This window comes from Haliotis rufescens, unplaced genomic scaffold, assembly GCF_023055435.1.
Source record: "Haliotis rufescens isolate VD_foot unplaced genomic scaffold, xgHalRufe1.0.p SCAF_13, whole genome shotgun sequence".
NCBI classification, from domain to species: Eukaryota; Metazoa; Mollusca; class Gastropoda; order Lepetellida; family Haliotidae; genus Haliotis; species Haliotis rufescens.
The window spans coordinates 11,306,468-11,325,202 of record NW_025963813.1 but is presented as its reverse complement, the minus strand read 5'-3'; the positions used below and the strand labels follow the sequence as shown (position 1 = coordinate 11,325,202).

At 40.6% G+C, this 18,735-nt stretch overlaps 1 protein-coding gene across 1 annotated transcript; it reads left to right on the top strand.

Annotated features, from left to right (window-relative positions):
• The first annotated feature begins 474 nt into the window (after positions 1-474).
• Positions 475-17,538, top strand: LOC124139088 (DDB1- and CUL4-associated factor 17-like). Its single transcript, XM_046506100.2, has 15 exons — positions 475-818; positions 2,403-2,464; positions 2,652-2,693; positions 3,493-3,589; positions 5,048-5,184; positions 6,894-6,972; positions 8,219-8,308; positions 9,161-9,268; positions 10,338-10,437; positions 10,914-11,050; positions 12,752-12,861; positions 14,178-14,265; positions 15,091-15,180; positions 15,817-15,972; positions 16,726-17,538. Exons 1-15 carry the CDS (start codon positions 684-686, stop codon positions 16,936-16,938), a joined length of 1,644 nt encoding a protein of 547 aa, XP_046362056.2. The 5' UTR covers positions 475-683; the 3' UTR covers positions 16,939-17,538.
• The last annotated feature ends 1,197 nt before the right edge of the window (positions 17,539-18,735 follow it).

Below are 18,735 nucleotides of genomic sequence, written 5' to 3'. Positions count from 1 at the left end.
ACACACACATACACGTGCATGCACGTCGCTATATAAGTGCAATAATCTTGGACGCGACGTTAAACCCAATTTCACCTCACCTGAAAATGATGTATGAAAGCTATATAGTTCTATAAACTAGCACCTGTCACTTGTAATGTCTCCTACACTTCTTGTGGGAAAACTACATGAAAATGCACAAATAGCTGCGAACATGATGGATTTAAATTGTTGCAAGAATATATTTCTTGCTTGTGTGTCAACAGTGCTAGATTCACACAACAAATATCTCCACTAGAGCTGGTAAACGCATTTAGGTAAAGTCGATATACGCTATGGCACGTTGAAGTCATGATTTTAGTCATTACAGACAATATTAAATTTATTAACTCGTGGATTTCGTTTAGGGGTATCTTCTGGTTCTTTTGAAGTCATTATACGTTGGCCTCATTCAGTTTAAGCATCCGGATATCTTTTATGCGGTATGCAAGACAGGATGTGAATTGAGAGTGCCCTCCCTTTGAAAAACATGTTTCCGGTTTGAAATTGAAGACGTTTGCCTTTGTTTTGATATGAACGTTATATCTTATTGAGATTCGGATGAATAGACTTGGGTGAAAGATATCTTGATAAGAGTGCCTTTCCTGTAGGAATGTTGTCAAGGTAGTTCCGATGAAACTGTTGGTCAAACTTGACCAACAAAAATGACAGGTGGGGAGAGGACAAGTGTTACGAGGAGTGACGGCAACGTCGTCCGCATGCTACAACGTCGGCAGCTCGGGGGAAGATGTAATGTCTACAGGAAGGATCTGAAAATCTTGCGGAGTATAATTCTCAGGGTATTTGTCAAGTATTACCTAACGTACCAAGCGCGCAGTGTCTTTGATGTGACTGAGAGCCAGACCGATCGACACCCTGCACGATCTGACACCAGCTAATTCCCAAATGGTCTCCCTTATGTATCCACGTGTAATGGCCAATTGACCACTCACTCATTAGCAATGAGTAGTTCTCCCTTATGTATTAATGTCAACACCGCTAAATATATTTGTGAGACAGTTTGACTGTATCCATGTGCGCTACCCAGTTCGACCACTCGCTTGTATTTTCAGTTATTGTTAAACGCATATGGCAAAAGGTAATTTCACCAATATGGATACATTTTATGTTGTGATATTTCTTTTCAACTGATTGCATGTTATATTTTCTTTTGCTTAAAAGGGCCTAAAAAGGTAGAAGAGCCTTGCATTGGTTCTACAATGGTGTCAATCTCCATTATGTCTGGCAGGAGGGTAGACGGCAGACATTTCTAGTCCAAATTATGGGTTTTAGCGAAAACGGCACCTCGGCAACACGTCATCGGGCGAAAACGGCACCAATTGGCGAAAACGGCACCTCGACTCAAGATAAACGGCTACTATTGCCTGCCAAAAACGGCACCTTATATTTTACACCTTGGTCAAATAAATGATAATAAACTGACATAAAACAAGTAAGAAATTAGACCCCTTCTCCAATTTACTCGCCGACTCTGATTGGTAGGCACAGTTAACTTATTGTGAAAACACATTACGCTTTGAAGTTTTAAGTACTTTTACCCAATTTAAGCTGAAACTGTATTTAACAGGCCAAACATGGTGCTGTCAGATCACAGTTATTCATAATGGCCTTTCGACGTGTTGCATGCGAGAAGAATGTCAGAAAAAATACCATGTAAATAAACCATATATATTACTACAAAAATCGTTCTTATCATTATTAAAAATATATCTAATGGTGCCGTTTTCGCCCGACACATAGTAGCCGTTTTCGCCAAATGCGGTGCCGTTTTCGCCAGGGAAATCGGTGACGTTTTGCTGAGGTGCCATTTTAGCCTGCACCCCCAAATTATAAGACCTTTGGAGTGATCAGGTGTCGGAACATATAGGCTGTTTAATTGGCCTGGCATTCATCACTGATTGGTACATGCTGCAATCTAGTTGTTACGTACATTGACTAACACTTTATCTCTGAAAATATATTGAACTGCATTTAAATTGGAAAGGAGCCCCAGTGAGATGGAAGATTCAGAACCTGTGGAAAATCTAGACTTGCTTTATTTAGGGCAATAGCAAGACAGCAAGAGCTGGCAGAAGGGAAAATAAGATGCTTCAGGAACTTTCATGCTGAAAATGATGTTAAATGGTACATGTTACAAGTCAATTGGTAATAGTGGTATGTCATATTTCCTGAATATCTGAATAATCATTCATAGATTCTCTGTCAATATGGGAGCGAAAATCATGAGTATTCATCGTCCAAACCACCCTTTGAGGCTGAAGGGGGCCTCAAAGGGTGGTTTGCACAATGAATATACATGACTTTCGCTAAAAAGTCCTGTGCAATATGAGGCACTGTTAACATTTCTCTGTTCTTGTTCAAAGGGTAAAACAGAATACCGCAAGGTATGGGAGAAACAGTCCAAGTCTCATATTTCCTGCGAAGGGTAAGTTTTATTCCACAATTTTGACAATTTTAAATTTTGAAGTTTACTTTTCACATCATAACCAGGATTTGTCCTGTTCCTACTAGTTTTGGGTATTAAATGAGTGTTGCTATATAAAATATTTGAATTTATATTTGTTATGGTTCATTATCGTGATTTAGTTTCTCAACCTGATATTTTTTTTCAGGAGTCGAGTCTACTTTGATAACTACAAGTCATGCCATGCAGGGTAAGGAACATAACTGTCACCATTACAAGTTCTCTCTTCTGGCTGTAAAATTACTGCTATTATTCAAAATGCTAAAATCTTATTCCAGTGGTGAATACAGTGAAACTACACCCCTCATATCCCATGCTTGTCCATCTTCCTGAGGCAAGGGAGTTAACTGACTGTAAAAGTCTAGTTTCCACTCATGCCGAATGTGGCTGGAATTTCTGGGCTCCATCATAGTACCACCGACGTGTTATGTCCCTACTGTATCCCTCTTGTTTTCCAATCAGATTCCACTTCTCATATCACTTGCATTTGCTGCAAACAAAATGGCGGCACCCAGTCAAGAAGATCTGATTGATAATCAAGATCTATTTTGTGATAAAACGGTTCTTACTTCGCGGAGTGCATCAAATCATGTGAGCACCTTGATTAAAAACATGAAAAGATTTGGAAAATATCTGATTGGAGTATGCATAGACTTGTTAGTCCAGCCAAAATATAACTCCATAATTCCATCCTTGATTGGCAAGGGTGGAACCTAGACTTTTATAGTTAACTCTGTTGCCTCGGGAAGATGATGCTTGTCATATTGTTGTATTAGCTGCCAAATGACCATCCAATGATGACAATGTGTGACCTTGTTGATTTTGTGTCATCTTTTGACACAGATTGTTGCAAACATTGAATTTTTATTCGCTTCCGACACTGTTCTAAATATCAAGCATAAGTTAATAGGCTCATTTCACTCTGTCAGTTATTAATATTATTATGATAACTTGAGGTGGCTTTTATGTCCTACGTTTGTTCCACACAGTATTGGAAAGGCTGGGGTTCCACGGCAGCTGTACCGGCTCCAAGACTGTCCCAACTCATCCAAAATAGAAGATGCCTTAATCTGTAATATCGCACCAGTAAGTATTAACACTTCAAGTTATTTTCAAGGATTTATTAGTACACGCTTCAGGTGTTATGTCCCTAAGCAAATATGAGGTCTCGTTGTCTAGTTTCTCACTTCCACTTTTTTGTATAAAATGCCAAAGATGGAAGACTACTCAAGACGTACAATAGTTCGGGCATTACTCATAAACTGTTCAATATTTTTTCATGAAACTTTGCAGGTTTGTCAGGTACATGCTGAACTGTTGCCTTTTGCTACTTAGAAATTTTTATTTTTTTATTTTTTACGTTTCCATGGCAACAAGATGAACTTAGGTTCCAAACTCTTCTTTTTTTACAATTTCCATGACAAGTTCCACCTAGGTTAAAAAAGGTAAGGGTTTGTTTAGATTTAATTATGTCATAAATTCTGCAAACAGGGGCGGGGGATATAGCCACGTTAGTGGCAAACTCTTGTTTAATTGAGTTTGCAGACAGACAAAATAGTTCTTGAATGATTTGAATCAATTTTTCTGAGGCTGCAACTTTACCCAAGCAGGATCGGCCTTTAAGGCAGCCAATACATGTAGACACTGTAGTAATGAATATTAGTTACAATGTCTTGTGTTGAATTGAGCCATTGTAATAAGGGTAATAATGTTTTTTTAATTTATGTACATGTTTACTCATGAGCTAGTAGGTGGAAAGTGTTTGAAGGATTTGCTAGGACTGCTGATCACCCTGGAACTACAGTGCATGTTCAACTCTCCTTATCATCCCAAACTGGCTCCCACAGGAGATATCGCTTGGATGAGATCAAGCGATATCTACACTGTAGATATCGCTGCAATGAAATTACATCACAATGCATTGCAGACCATTGTGACATCACTGGTTACCATGACGTCACAATCAAATGACATCACTAATGGCTCTGCTACTGAAGCTGTTAGCAGTACTTTTTACACTGAAGACACTGCTAATTACTGTCTACAAATTGAAAAAGTTGGAAGAATGATGTTGGATGATAAATAAAATCTCACCCTCGTGTCTTTTGATATCAAATATATCAACACTTGTTGATAAAAGTGGCAAATATCCTCGGCAAGCCTTGGAATTTTTCCACTTTTATCAACTCGTTTTGATATATATGATATCCAAAGACACTTGGGTGAGATTCTCTATTTCTTTCCAGGGGGCACGGGTGGCCCAGTCGTCTAAGGCGCCACGATTCGCTGTGCAGAGTTGTGCCCCCTGGACACGCCAGAAACCTATGATTGTGGGTTCGAATCCCGGCTCACCCTGATTATGTTTCTAGGTTTGTCAGCACCATACCCGTGCTCGTGGATTTCACCAAAGTGGTAAACGTCTGAGACCTGCATCACTTCGGGCTTTCCTCCCACATCAAGCTGACACGCTGTGATATAACTGGAATAATGTTAAAAGTGGCGTTAAACCCAACTCACTCACTCACTCACTCTATTTCTTTCCAGGAAGTTATTCCTCTACCTCACAGTGGTCACAAAGGCAGCATTGTAACGATCACCTCAAACCGCTGGCTCCAGCGCCATGATCTACGCACAGGAGCAATTCTAGAGGCGGTCTACCTCTCACCTAACAAAAAATTCAGGTGTGTTTTTGCCTCGATGTTGTCTCATTCTTTACCTTCAGTGTTTTTAGAAATGTATATGAAAAAACTGTTCAGTAAAGAGTCAGACATGGATGTTTACATGAATGTGTTGCTGATATCTGTTCATATCCAGTGTTCCTGTTTACCGGTAATTACCAGTTTTTAATCGGTAACATTGGGCCTGGACCGGTAATTCATGTGACTGTCATTCCCTTTGGACAGCAAATAAAGTACCTTACAAATCTTTGCCAATTGAACAAAAAATCTGCGATAATCAATAAAGATTATATTTCAAAGTCAGCTTGTCCTTGATCATCAGGGTTTGTCTATTTTAATGCAAGCAAATAACATTTCACTTTACTTTCATGGTTAAAAATCTATTTTTAGAGACTTAATCTCAAACAAAAATGGAGGTTGAAAATAATGTTGAAAGAAGGGAAACCAGGTAAATTTCACGAGTTTTTCTATTTCTTCAAATTTGAAACTGACAAAGATTGGAGGGGACTGCCAGGAGGAACACTGATATCCTAACATGTAGGGGTGATGGTGTGGTGATCTGGGTTCACCTGCCCATGTTAGAACACTGTGGGAAGCCTTGGTATGTCCTGGCATGATGTCGGGGTGGTGGTGGTGTAGCCATGAGTTTATAGGTTGGGAATGTAGATTTACCATCTGTAAACTTCAATCTAAAGCAAATAGTACAGCTTCCTGCTCCCCAGCCGCGTCATACCAAAAGACGTTAAAAGATGGTACTTGTTGTTACCCTGTCTGGCGCTCGGCATTAAGGGGCTAAAACAAGGACTGGTCGGCTCGGAGTCAGTATACTGTGTCTGAGTGGGGTATTCATGTTAAACTGCGGCATAGTATCTCAGTGGGCTAGCACTATAAATCGGCATCAGTCCGGACTAGTACAAGCAGCCACACACACACATACAGGTGCATGCACGTCGCTATATAAGTGCAATAATCTTGGACGCGACTTTAAACCCCATTTCACCTCACCTCACCTCCTGCTGAGTGAGTGAGTATGGTTTTACATCGCTTTTAGCAATATTCCAGCAATATCATGGCGGGGGACACCAGAAATGGGCTTCACACATTGTACCCATGTAAGGAATCGAACCTGGGTCTTCGGCGTGACTAGTGAACGCTTTAACCACTAGGCTACCCGACCGCCCCCTTTCTCCTTGAGATGCTTGAGTCTTGGCTAATTAGCTAATTACATATGGCAGGATGTTGCTGAATTATTGCTAAAAGCAGTGTTAAACGACACTCACTCATTCACTGTCTCACTATAAGGCCACACAGGTTTGGATTTGCCTGTCATGGTTCAATGCGACGTTCACCGATCCTTGACATTTCGCCCCTTCACACAACTGAAAATATTAGGCTCAACAGATGACACAGTTCTAAAACTTTCCTCAAATTAGGGTTGCAAACTTAGATTTGATACCTGTAAATGTTTTTAAGAAAGTAACCTCATGCAGCAGGAAGCTGTGATGTTCACTTTAGATTGAAATTTAAAAAAATTGAAAATTCAACCTATAAATTGAAAATGCACTAGGTTTATCTGCTTATTATTACACTTATTATGAGTTGATGAATTTGATCACAAGCTATGGGTATTGTGGCTCTAGACCCTCATCTTTAATATTGAAAATGATCTGCAGTTATATATGTAGTGCAGGCTGGAGTGTTTCTATGTGTAGGGAGCTTGGATGGATCAGTGAGCAGGAGAGATTCTACATCAGATCAACCCACACTACAGCTCTAGCTGTTCACAGACAGGTACATGCATGTTTATATCAAATTTCATACTTTTATTGACCAAGTTTGTTATACCTGTTTATTCACCTGAATTCGCTGAAGGGAAATGATATGTTTTTTTGAAATCGCATATCAATACTTGATAAATCTTTTTTTTACACTATGAATCATAAAAAATTTTGATTCTTATCTTTTTTAAACTCAGAAATGTGCAATGTAGATCGTGTTAGGTGGGCAGAGCATGTATATTGTTTTGTTGGTCATCTACCACCTACGACTCGACCTTTGTTAAACCGCTGATCATATATAACGCCCATAAATTATTTGGACCCTGAAGGTAGCGTTGTTAACACTGTTAAACATTTCACTATGTAGAGTTATGTACCTTACCCGAGCCAGGATCTTCTGCCCATGATAATGAAACATTTACACTTTTGGAGAGAGTTGCGGAGGATTATGTTCCTTATATTTCACAAGTGTTACCTTACCGTTGTTCACAGGGTGTATAATTAATAGATATACCCATAAGTTTCACACTATTAGCCAATACTCAAGCATCTCACGGAGAAAGAATGAAAGAGCAAGGGAAATACACCTTGCTCAAATTTGTTGACTTTTTCTTTGTAATGAGATGCAAACCTATAGTCTGGAAGGTAATTTAAGGTACCGACGTTTACTACAATATCTGTAAAACTATTGGACCTACTCCAGTCAAAGTTGGTATGAGATTATTAAACAGTCATACATAACTGGATATTACATTTAAAGACAATCAGTGAATGGATAAAAAATGAAACCCAACTTGAAAGGGTGCACGGGAATCATGCACGTTGAGACGCCCAACACTAACACCGTATTCGTGCGTGCGTGATTCCCGTGCACCCTTTCGAGTTGAGTTGATCGGTTCAACTGTGTCATATGGTAGCATTATGAGATGGCTGTTTCAATGAATGCTCGTTCCACCCGTGACGAACAGGTCTGGTTGATGAAATAAAGTGATAGCTAAATAGACAGATTTTTTATTCATGCACCGATTGTCTTTGTAATATCCAGTTATGTATGACTGTTTAATAATCTCATACCAACTTTGACTGGAGTAGGTCCGATAGTTTTTCAGATATTGTAGTAAACGTCAGTACCTTAAATTACCTGCCAGACTATACCCTTACAAGTGAAGAGATAGACCTTTTGTTCAATAGGCCAGCGGGTATAACAAAGACACCAGGGAAATGAGAGCAAGAGGTTACAACATGCTGTCGTATTTCAGGCTGGCATTCCGGTATGCATCGTCATGGTACTGGCTGTGTTCAACATTTTCCCTCTTGAGTTTGTGGGCATGCTGGAAATTGACAAAAGGGTATGTTGCTTCTCTTATTCATACGTCCTGTTCTCAGATGACTTTCTTTGATGTTCTCACTCATGATTGTATTGGATTGATAGCATGCTCAGAGGTTGATACTCTGACATAGGACAGAAGCAGATGTCAGTATTAATTCCTAAATTGGAATAAACGTTTCCCATTTAATATTGTAGATGTAGCATGTTAAATCAAACCCTGTCCTCAGGTATAATGAGTGAGTGAGTGAGTGAGTATGGTTTTACGCTGCTTTTAGCAATATTCCAGCAATATCACGGCGGGGGACACCAGAAATGGGCTTCACACATTGTACCCATGTCGTGAATCGAACCCGGGTCTTAGGCGTGACGAGCGAACGCTTTAACCACTAGGCTACCCGACCGACCCTCTCAGGTATAATGAGGGAATGCTTTAACCACTAGTGTACCTATGTACTCTTTGCTTTAGTTGCAGACTCAATGACACATAGTGTTGACTCTTGTCTTTGACAAGATTATTGTCAAAATTATTGATGGTAATTTTTCAGTACCCTATCCTGGGATTTTTAAGATTTCAAACTATTCCCTTGGCAGACAAATTGCGAAAAAATTGATATTTAATTTTATTTGCTGCGAAGAATTTTTTCATTTTATTGTACTACTGCAGTCAAATTAATGGTGTAAAACTAAGTATATAATACTATTTATTGGTCTCGTTATTGGTGAAATACAAGCCAACTACAGAGACATAATATAAGTTATTTTCTGATGTTCTCGCCATTAGTTTGCTACAATATTGCTAAAAATTGTGTAAAAGCCTACCTGCTAGCTCACTAGAAAGATGTACATGTCTGTTTGTACTGCCTGGTTCTAGGTATTCGGCAGTGACGTCACGGACGCCATGTTGTCCCAGGATCTACTCATTGTGATGCATCAGTCCGGGCATGTGCGGCTCTATAACTTCAACCACATCTTGGAGCAGGTAAATCTAAAGGAGTAAATCTTGACTGGACAAGGGTGGCTCAGATTTGTTTGTTTGTTCGTTGTTTAACGCCGCACTCAGCAATATTCAAGCTATATGATGGCGGTCTGTATGTAATCGAGTCTGGACCAGACAACCCAGTGATTGACAACATGATCATCGATCCAGGCATTTGGGATCGATGACATGCATCAACCAAGTCAGCGAGCCTGACCACCCGATCCTGTTACTTGCCTCTTTGGACAAACATAGTCGCCTCTTTCGGCAAGCATGGGTTGCTGAAGACCTATTCTACCCCGGATCTTCACAGGTCAGCTCCTTTGAGGAACCGGGATCAGTTTAAGAGCGCCGAGGGGCGGTCGGGTAGCCTAGTGGTTAAAGCATTCGCTCGTCACGCCTAGACCCGGGTTCTTATCCCGACATGGGTACAATGTGTGAAGCCAATTTCAGCGAGCCTGACCACCCGATGCTGTTAGTCGCCTCTTACGATAAGCCTAGTCGCCTTTCACTGCAAGCATGGGTTGCTGAAGACCTATTCTACCCCAGGCTGGGTGGCCCAGAGTCGCGTGAGTTGCTGCAGCTCACTGTGCAGAGTTTGACGTCCCTCAGGCATTTGGCGTCCCTCGTTTGATTGAAGGTTCGAATCCCAGATTCTTGGCCTGTCAGCACCATCGTCTGCTTGTGGGTTTCATGGAAGTGGGAAAGCTACATCACTCCAGGCAGTCCTCTCACATCAAGCTGACATGCCATAATAGAACTGAAATACTGTTCAAAGTTGTCATTAATTCAACTCACTCACTCATAGCTAGACCTATCAGAGTCAATGTTTTAATTTCAGTCATTGCTAAAACCTGTGTTCAAATTTGATATGCAAACATGTTCCGTCTAAATTGAAATTTACAAGAATCAAATGTGATGTTTGAAACCTCTAAATTGAAAAATGGTTGATTTATCTCCCAATTAACCTATCAAACCTATTGTTCATTTCCAACATAGTAGTATTTCATAAACCTGGGCCATTGCTTCTATATGTATTTACTGGTGTGAAATAAGATGTCAGCTTGTGTAGTATAGAAGCTACAAAGTGGACCTGAGAGAGAAGATCCCCGGGTCAGATGCAGTATGTGGGCAGTACCCATCTGGAGTCCCCTTCAATATCCAAATAACAGGTTAGTATTCTTGTGAGGTGCTCTGTACCCTTGTAGGGATTCCAAGACAGATTAATTGTCTAAATCTCCATGCATATAGCTGACTCAAGTATTGGGCAGTCCTTACATTTTGATCAGAATTACTCATATTGTTTGGTAAATGTAAAAATTACCCAACATTAAGATTCATTATCACCAAAACCAGTGAAGATTCCGGGGTAGAATAGGTCTTCAGCAACCCATGCTTGCCGTAAAAGGCGACTATGCTTGTCGTAAAAGGCGACTAACGGGATCGGGTGGTCAGGCTCGCTGACTTGGTTGATGCATGTCATCGTATCCCAATTGAGTAGATCCATGCTCATGATATTAATCACTGGATTGTCTGGTCCAGACTCGATTATTTACAGACCACCGTCATATAGCTGGAATATTGCTGGGTGCGGCGTTAAACAACAAACCAACAACAACAACAATATTATCACCAAATTCGCTTCCAGAAAGCCTGACGCCATTGTTTGAGACGCGCTGCTCGGAGCACAACGTCCAGATTGGTGGGTTTCCGTGGCACTACATCATCATCCCCCATGGGTGTTACGGCTGGTTCCAGGTGCACTCTTTAGAGACGGACAAAATGGTATGTTGACGGCCATGGGTCAAGCATTACACACTCGCTGCCATCTTGTTTTCGGTCATCTTCCCCAGACAAGGGGTTAACTGACTATAAAAGTCCAGTTTCCACCCTTGCCGAACTAGGCTGGTATTATGGAGTTACATTTTGGCTGGTCTAACAAGTCTATACATAGTCCAATCAAAAACACGCACCCCAAAATTGAAATCCGGTTTGTAAACTGTCGTGCAGATTTCGGTCGATTGCAGGATTTGCAAAGCATGTGCACCACCAACTCGTTGTCAGCAGATATTTTCCAAATCTTATCATGTGTTTAATCAAGGTGCTCACGTGATTTTATGCATTTCGCGATGTAAGACCCGTTTTATCACAATATAGATATTGATTATCGATCAGATCGTCCTGACTGGGCGCAACCATTTTGTGTGAAGCAAACACAAGTGATACGAGAATCTGATTGGTCCTTAGGAGAGGCTTAGAAGGGACATAACTTGTAATAGCCACTGGTGGCGCTACAATTGAGCCCAGTAATTCCAGCCTAGTTCGGCAAGGGTGGAAACTGGACTTTGAAAGTCAGTTAACTCTCTTGCCTCGGGAAGATGGTTTTCAGCTGAGGCACCAGACCTCGGCCTAATGAACTCTGCAGTTGAGAGAGAATCTGCCTCTACAGTAAACAGTGTCATTAATAATCAATCATGCTGACATAGAAACTAGTACTTTCAGGAAATGAGAGTTATCTCCCCTAAATCTACACATTTTGTTCATAATTTGTTGGAATATTGTTTTGCGACTGGTTTATCAAGTCCTTTTAGTATTTATTTTTTAGTAGCTAGATTTCCTCTATTTCATATGTCAGTGAGAGTGTATTGTTGAATGATTTATGTAATCATTAAAGCATTGACTTGTTAAAAACTCTGTGCACACCAGCTTTTACGTTTATACCTCCATAAACGCGAAAACATATTTTAGTCAATTCTTATAATAATAAGTCAACAATAATAACTTCCCAGACTGCTTAATTAATCATTAACAAAAATATTTGAGGCCTATAGATAAAATCAGTGATGTCATTCAAGGCAAGAGTGCAATTCAAGCCCCGCCCACCCTATTATCAGCCAATCAGGAAACAGTAGACTGCTAGTGGGCATGACCTAATATTTTTAAGTTTACTGCAACATGAATGCCAAAAATATGGCTTGGTTATAGGGCTGGGACGAGTCTGAATTTACTACCCGGGTATCCGACCCCCTATTACCCGACCCTACCCAGGTACCCACTGCAGGTCTCAAGAGTTGGGAACAAAATGTCTGATTGGGAATTGTTTTGCCGCAGCACTGGCAAAACTATTTAGATACATGTATCAAACGATCTGATCATGCGTACACGGAAGTTGACTGAAGTTTGATCTTTACTCAAACATATGCAAGTCAAAAGGAATGTGTGTATCATCAGAAAGCAATGTGAACATTAGCAACATGTAGTGTAACCACTGAGCTATAGTAAACAATATATCACTTGACTAACCATGGGTCGGGGTATTCCTGTGGGTACCCGGGTCAAGCTTAGGACCCACCCGGCCCGATTACCCGAGTTACCCATCCCAGCCCTACTTGGTTAGCCAATCAAATGTCATGGAATCACTTGCAATTTATTTATTCATCAATTAAGTCGACAAAGTGTCTCACTAAGTTCTTATCTTTTCCAAAGGCAAAAAATGGAGAAGTGAATGTGAACAGTTATGGTATTGAGCTGGACAAGGCTGTGTTCCATGGGGACGAGTCAGGGCGGGTGCTGCACATCTCGGAAGACACTGTCAGGTAAGTTGTGACATTGTGCTTAGCACCCAAAACCAATTTCTTTATAAAAAAATCCTTTGAAGATATAATCATGACTGTTCTTGGAAAAGCAGCCTTTACTTCTATCCTGGGGGGCACGGGTGGCCCAGTCGTCTAAGGCACTGCGATTCGCTGTGCAGAGTTGCGTCCCTTGGGCACGCCAGAAACCTATGATTATGATCGCCCCGATTATGTTTCTAGGTTTGTCAGCACCATACCCATGCCCGTGGGTTTCACCGAAGGGGTAAACGTCTGAGACCTGCATCACTTTGGGCTTTCCTCCCACATTAAAACACATCTGTGACATCATTCTATTGTTTGAACGCTCCATTATTTTTCAGGAATTGAGAGTTGCTTGTCAACTGTACATTATTTTGAAGCATCATTTGAATTTTCAAATATTTTCAACTACAGAATATTTTGTCAAAGTGTAAAACTAGGGATGAGTTTTAAGTAGGGGAATATCCTCTACTGAAGCTGACATACTGTGATATAACTGGAATACTGTTAAAAGCGGCGTTAAACCCAACTCACTCACTCACTACTTCTACCCTGACCCTGGGGATCCCAGGTGGAAATACAAGTGTAAATTCAAAGGTTTGTGGCCTCAGTGAACAACATTTGCAATCAAAATTGTTTTACATAACCACCTCAATATTACCGGCTTTGACTACATTACATTTCGTGCAGTTCATTGTTTGTTATCCCTACAGAAGTCTTCTTTTTAGCCTCCATTAAGGCCTCATCGGCGGCAATCACTTTGTCGATACTGTAAAAACACTCTTCCCCACAGGTGTGATTTGAGTTTTGGGGAAAGATAAAAGTAACAAATAAAATACAAAAACAAAATCTTGCTCCCTACTCATTCAGTTCTTAAATAAGTCATGCGAAACAAGTATTTTTTAACTGGCCTTTACTGACTGTCACCAAATACTATTCACTCACTTTAAATCTCCACATGGGTAGACTGTCTGGCGCTTGGCATTAAGGGGATAAAACAAGGACTGGTCGGCTTGGAGTCAGTATACTGTGTCTGAGTGGGGGTATTCATGTTAAACTGCAGCATGGTATCTCAGTGTGCTAGCACTTTAAATCGGCATCAGTCCGGACTAGTACAAGCAGCCACACACACACGTGCATGCACGTCGCTATATAAGTGCAATAATCTTGGACGTGACGTTAAACCCAATTTCACCTCACCTCACCACATGGGTAGAATGTGTGATTATTGCTAAAAGTGGCAAAAAACTGGGGTCACTCACTTTGAATCTAAATGATTTCTCCAATGGATGTTTCAGAGTGCTGCAGTTGTCCTGCCAGGATTCCGGCTGTGAGACGGTTGTACGTGAGGTGTTTTCTATACACCCAAACGGGAACACTCACAAGGTAGGGGGTTCCGACATTTAGTACTGTCCACTTCACCATGATGTGCAGGAAACCTGTCGACCATCTGTCTTGATTAGGATTTCACTATTATTCCATATGAAAATTCTTCCCTGTCACCATGATCAAAAGTTGAGTAGTATGTTTTCAATGCTTGAATGTTATTTGGTTTCCAAGACAGAACCTATCATTAAGTGTCAAACGTCTGCGTAAAATGGGGGCATTCACCGAGTATGCATGCAACTTTGCAAGAGCTGCCGTGTGTATTCAGGTTGACAGAGGAATGTTGTGTATACCAACCTGTGAAGTAGGGCTGGGATGGGTAACTTGGGTATCCGGGTCGGTAGGGTACCGATTAGGGCCCGGGTACCCACAGGACTACCCGGACCCCTGGTTAGTCACGTGATATATTGTTTACTGACAAAAAATATCAAGAAATCTATGGTTACACTACAAGTCACTAATGTTTGCATTTCTTTCTGACTATGCACCCATTCCTTCTGATTTTTCATATGGTTGAATAAAGATATAACTTAATTCAGCTTCAGTGTATGAATGACCAGATTGTTTAATACATGTATCTAAATACGTTTTGCCAGGGCTACGCTAAAAGTGTTCCAAGTCGGACATTTTGAGACATCTCCTGAGACCTACAGTGGGTACCCGGGTAGGGTCGGGTAATAGGGGGGTGGGTACCCGGATAGTAAATTTGGACTCGTCCCAGCCCTACCGTGAAGTATTGATGATATGTCATGAAGACCTTGTTGCTGTATTTTTGTAAGAGACTGAATGCTCTGACCATGCTGTGTCATGTTGTGCTCCTTGCAGAAGGAAACTACACAGAGAACAGTGACATCATCAGGCCGAAGTATTAAGAAGAGGGTGATCCTGGACGAAGTGTCAGAGTGCTCTCCCTTGGTGAGTTGTGCACTTCTGTGAAATTCACACATGTGAGGCTTAAAAAAAGAAAAGAATTGGTTCTCAGGCAATGGTTTTTGAAAATATAGGGTATTTTTAAAAAAAATGGAAATAAAAACAAAATGTGCGTTGAACTTACCGAATGTGTACAAAATTTTAATGGGGCTTATTCAGGTTGTGCAGCAGACAATCAATGCAAAGTCTACAATCTCGCCAGGCATATTTTTCATAAATAATCTTGTCAACCACAGTGTGTTGATGCTTTGTTTTGGTATTTGAGAGCCAAGACTTTTTTTTTTCCGCCTAATACCTCTTTCTAAACATTTAGATTTTGATCACCATTTTTTTATTGGTTTTGATTTGACGGTTTCATTTCTTGTTTGATCCCATTACTGCTGATGATTCACACTCTAACCTATTCTGATAAAATGTTATTTGTATAGTATGAATCACTAAATACCCAAAGCTAGTTGACAGTATTACATATCATTTCAATGACCTCCTGACAGAGACAGACCCGAGAAATTTGGTCAAATCACGTGTCTGACACTGACCTTGAATAATGACTTGTCCTTTTTTTTGCATAATGACCTCGCCAAGAGTAATTATTTTTGTTGAATGTTTTATTGTTTCCAGACAATCCATGATGTTGACTATGAAAACGAACTGGATGTCCTTGTTGTCAGTGCCATTTCCCACAATCCTGAGGGTCCTGTTGGACATGTTGGTTACTATGACAACCTGACAGGAGAGCTTCTGCGAGAATTCAGTTTGGAGGAGCCAGCTAAGGAGGTAACACATTTACACAATGAACATTTTTTTATGCATTACATGTGGTATTATTGTAATGTTCTGCCCAAATACAGTAATATTTATGGATTCATTCATCTGTGCATTCAGTAAAATCAAGACAAAGTAGCTTGCGAGAACTTTGAGAAAAACTCTTTTCATTTTACGGAAAAGTAATAGAACCCGTGCTCATTTTTTGTGCGAGTGTTCATTTAATATGAACCCAATTTTTTAGGTAGCTCCTTTTTTGTGAAACTGCTCAAAGATTCTAAAGAAATAAAATAATGATAATGAAGTTACCATATTGGTTTTGTTGTATTTGAACAATATATATTGAAATGAAACAATTTCGGAAATAATTCAACAATTCCATCAACAATGTTTACATTATCGATGAAAAAATATAGTTATTATACTTTTAATTCTGTTTGTTTATTTGTTGTTTAATGCCGCCCTCAGCAATATTCCAGCTATATGATATCTGTAAATAATCGAGTCTGGACCAGACAATCCATTGATTGACATCATGAGCATCAATCCACGCAATTCAGCGAGCCTGACCACCCGATCCTGTTAGTCGCCTCGTATGACTTTTAATTCTAGTTCATGCAGAATTAGACAATGTATATTTCAGTTAAGTCATTTCATTAAAATGTTCATATTTTATTAATAATTTTTTTTTACTGGATAAAATATCAAAATCACTCATAGAGAATTCACTAAATTCCCAATAAGCAAGTTCATGTGCTGTTGCAGTACTACGAGCACAGGATCTTTGTGGATGCGGACACCATCGTGCAGAGGGTGAAGGTCACTCCGGGCAAGTTCATCTGCATTGTCTACAAGCTATTCGGGGTGGCTGATGATGACAAGGAGAAAACATCAAAGAGGCAACAGAAGGATGTTGCCATTAGTTCGAGATCCAGCCGGAGAACACGACAGTCACGGAGTGCAAGATACAACTTGTGAAGCCGAGACGAAGATCAGTACTGCAGTATTTGAAGACTGGTTAGGACTGGGGGCGGTCGGGTAGCCTAATGGTTAAAGCGTTCGCTCGTCACCCCGAAGACCCGGGTTCGATTCCCGACATGGGTACAATGTGTGAAGCCCATTTCTGCTGTCCCCCGCCGTGATATTGCTGGAATATTGCTAAAAGCGGCGTAAAAACCATACTCACTCACTGGTTATGACTGAGGTTATGGAAAAAAACTAACATCTTCACTTATTTTCTGAGCGTGAAGATGTGATTGTTGTCAATGCTAAAGCTGCACCAAGCATGCCTGAATTCTGGTCAAACGAACCAGTGGATGATTGTATGAACAACCATCCATTAACCACCCAATCCTAACCAGGAAGTTCTTTCAAGAACTGTGGCATGATGGGGGCCTGCCTCGGAATCCTCAAGGGATGTTTTTTTGTTGTTAACTTGAACCAAGCTGACTATGCACATAACAGCGCCACATCTCAGTCCGGACTTATGCACATCAACACATTTGGGACGACTCACTCCTTATTTCAGAAAAAAACATCCATGTACATAATTTTGTATGGTAAAGACATATTTTCAAACCAGTTTTCTGTGATTATTTCAGTGTCTAATTAACAAGGGCTGTATTAGCACTCCCTGACCATGACAAAGAAGAAAAAGGTGTCAACTTCAAGATAGGCATGGGGTCATGGGTGGCCTAGTTGTCTAAGGCGCCACGATTCCCTGTGTAGAGTTGCGTCCTTTGGGCATGCCAGAAACCTGAGGTTGTGGGTTCGAATCCTGGTTCGCCCCGATTATGTTTCTAGGTGTGTCAGCACCATACCTGTGCTCATGGGTTTCACCGAAGTGGTATACGTCTGAGATCTGCATCACTTCGGGCTTTCCTCCCACATTAAGCTGACATGCTGGAAGTTGGGGGGAGAGAGATCAGCCATTTGTACAATTGTGAATTCCCATCACCCGAGAATACTTCCAACCAAATATGGTTGATATCTGTCTCTTAGTTCCAGAAAGGGGAGGGTGGGGGTGTCAGCCTTACCATTAGTACAATTTTGAATCCTCACCATTGGAGAATGCTTCCAACCAAATATGGTTGATATCTGTCTCTTAGTTCCAGAGAAAAAGTTGTTTAAAGCAATATTGTCAAGTCTGAATGTAACAGACATCATGAGCAACATACCAAGCCATTGGGGTAGGATGACACACAGTAAACAAAGTCATTAAGTCGCCTCTTACAACCAGCATAGGCTGCTGGGGACCAATTCAAACCATGGGACAGAAAGAGCAATGATCCAGGGTATGATTATACATAACCATGTCACACCTATCTCTCATGAGGTGCTGGGAGTCTATCCCAGAATCAACAGCATAATGTGACCATTTAACACTAGAACTCTCCTGGCGAAGCTGCCATTTAATAAAGTGCAGCATTGTGGGCATGGCACAATATAAATATTATTATAAAGTGATGGTTCATGTGCAATCTACAAAGTTCGCAACTCCTTAAAATCAGCTCTTTTCAAAAGATTATTATCATGCCAAGTTCCTTCTCGGAGTTGCATGAATTGGGCCTTGACAAAGAACATTGGCTTTACCTGTTGTTTTTGTGTTTTTTTGGTATGTAAATAATCAGGTCTGAACCAGACAATCCAGTAATTGACACGATTGGTTGGTTGGTTGGTTTGTTGTTTTACGCCGCACCCAGCAATATTCCACCTATATGACAGTGGTCTGTAAATAATCAAGTCTGGACAAGACAATCCAGTGATTGATATCAT

Coding starts and splice junctions, on each gene's coding strand:
- LOC124139088 (XM_046506100.2), top strand. CDS start 684: ATGACAGGTGGGGAGAGGACAAGTGTTACGAGGAGTGACGGCAACGTC. Junction 2,694..3,492: donor TACAAGTCATGCCATGCAGG/GTAAGGAACATA, acceptor TGTTCCACACAG/TATTGGAAAGGCTGGGGTTC. Junction 3,590..5,047: donor TAATCTGTAATATCGCACCA/GTAAGTATTAAC, acceptor ATTTCTTTCCAG/GAAGTTATTCCTCTACCTCA.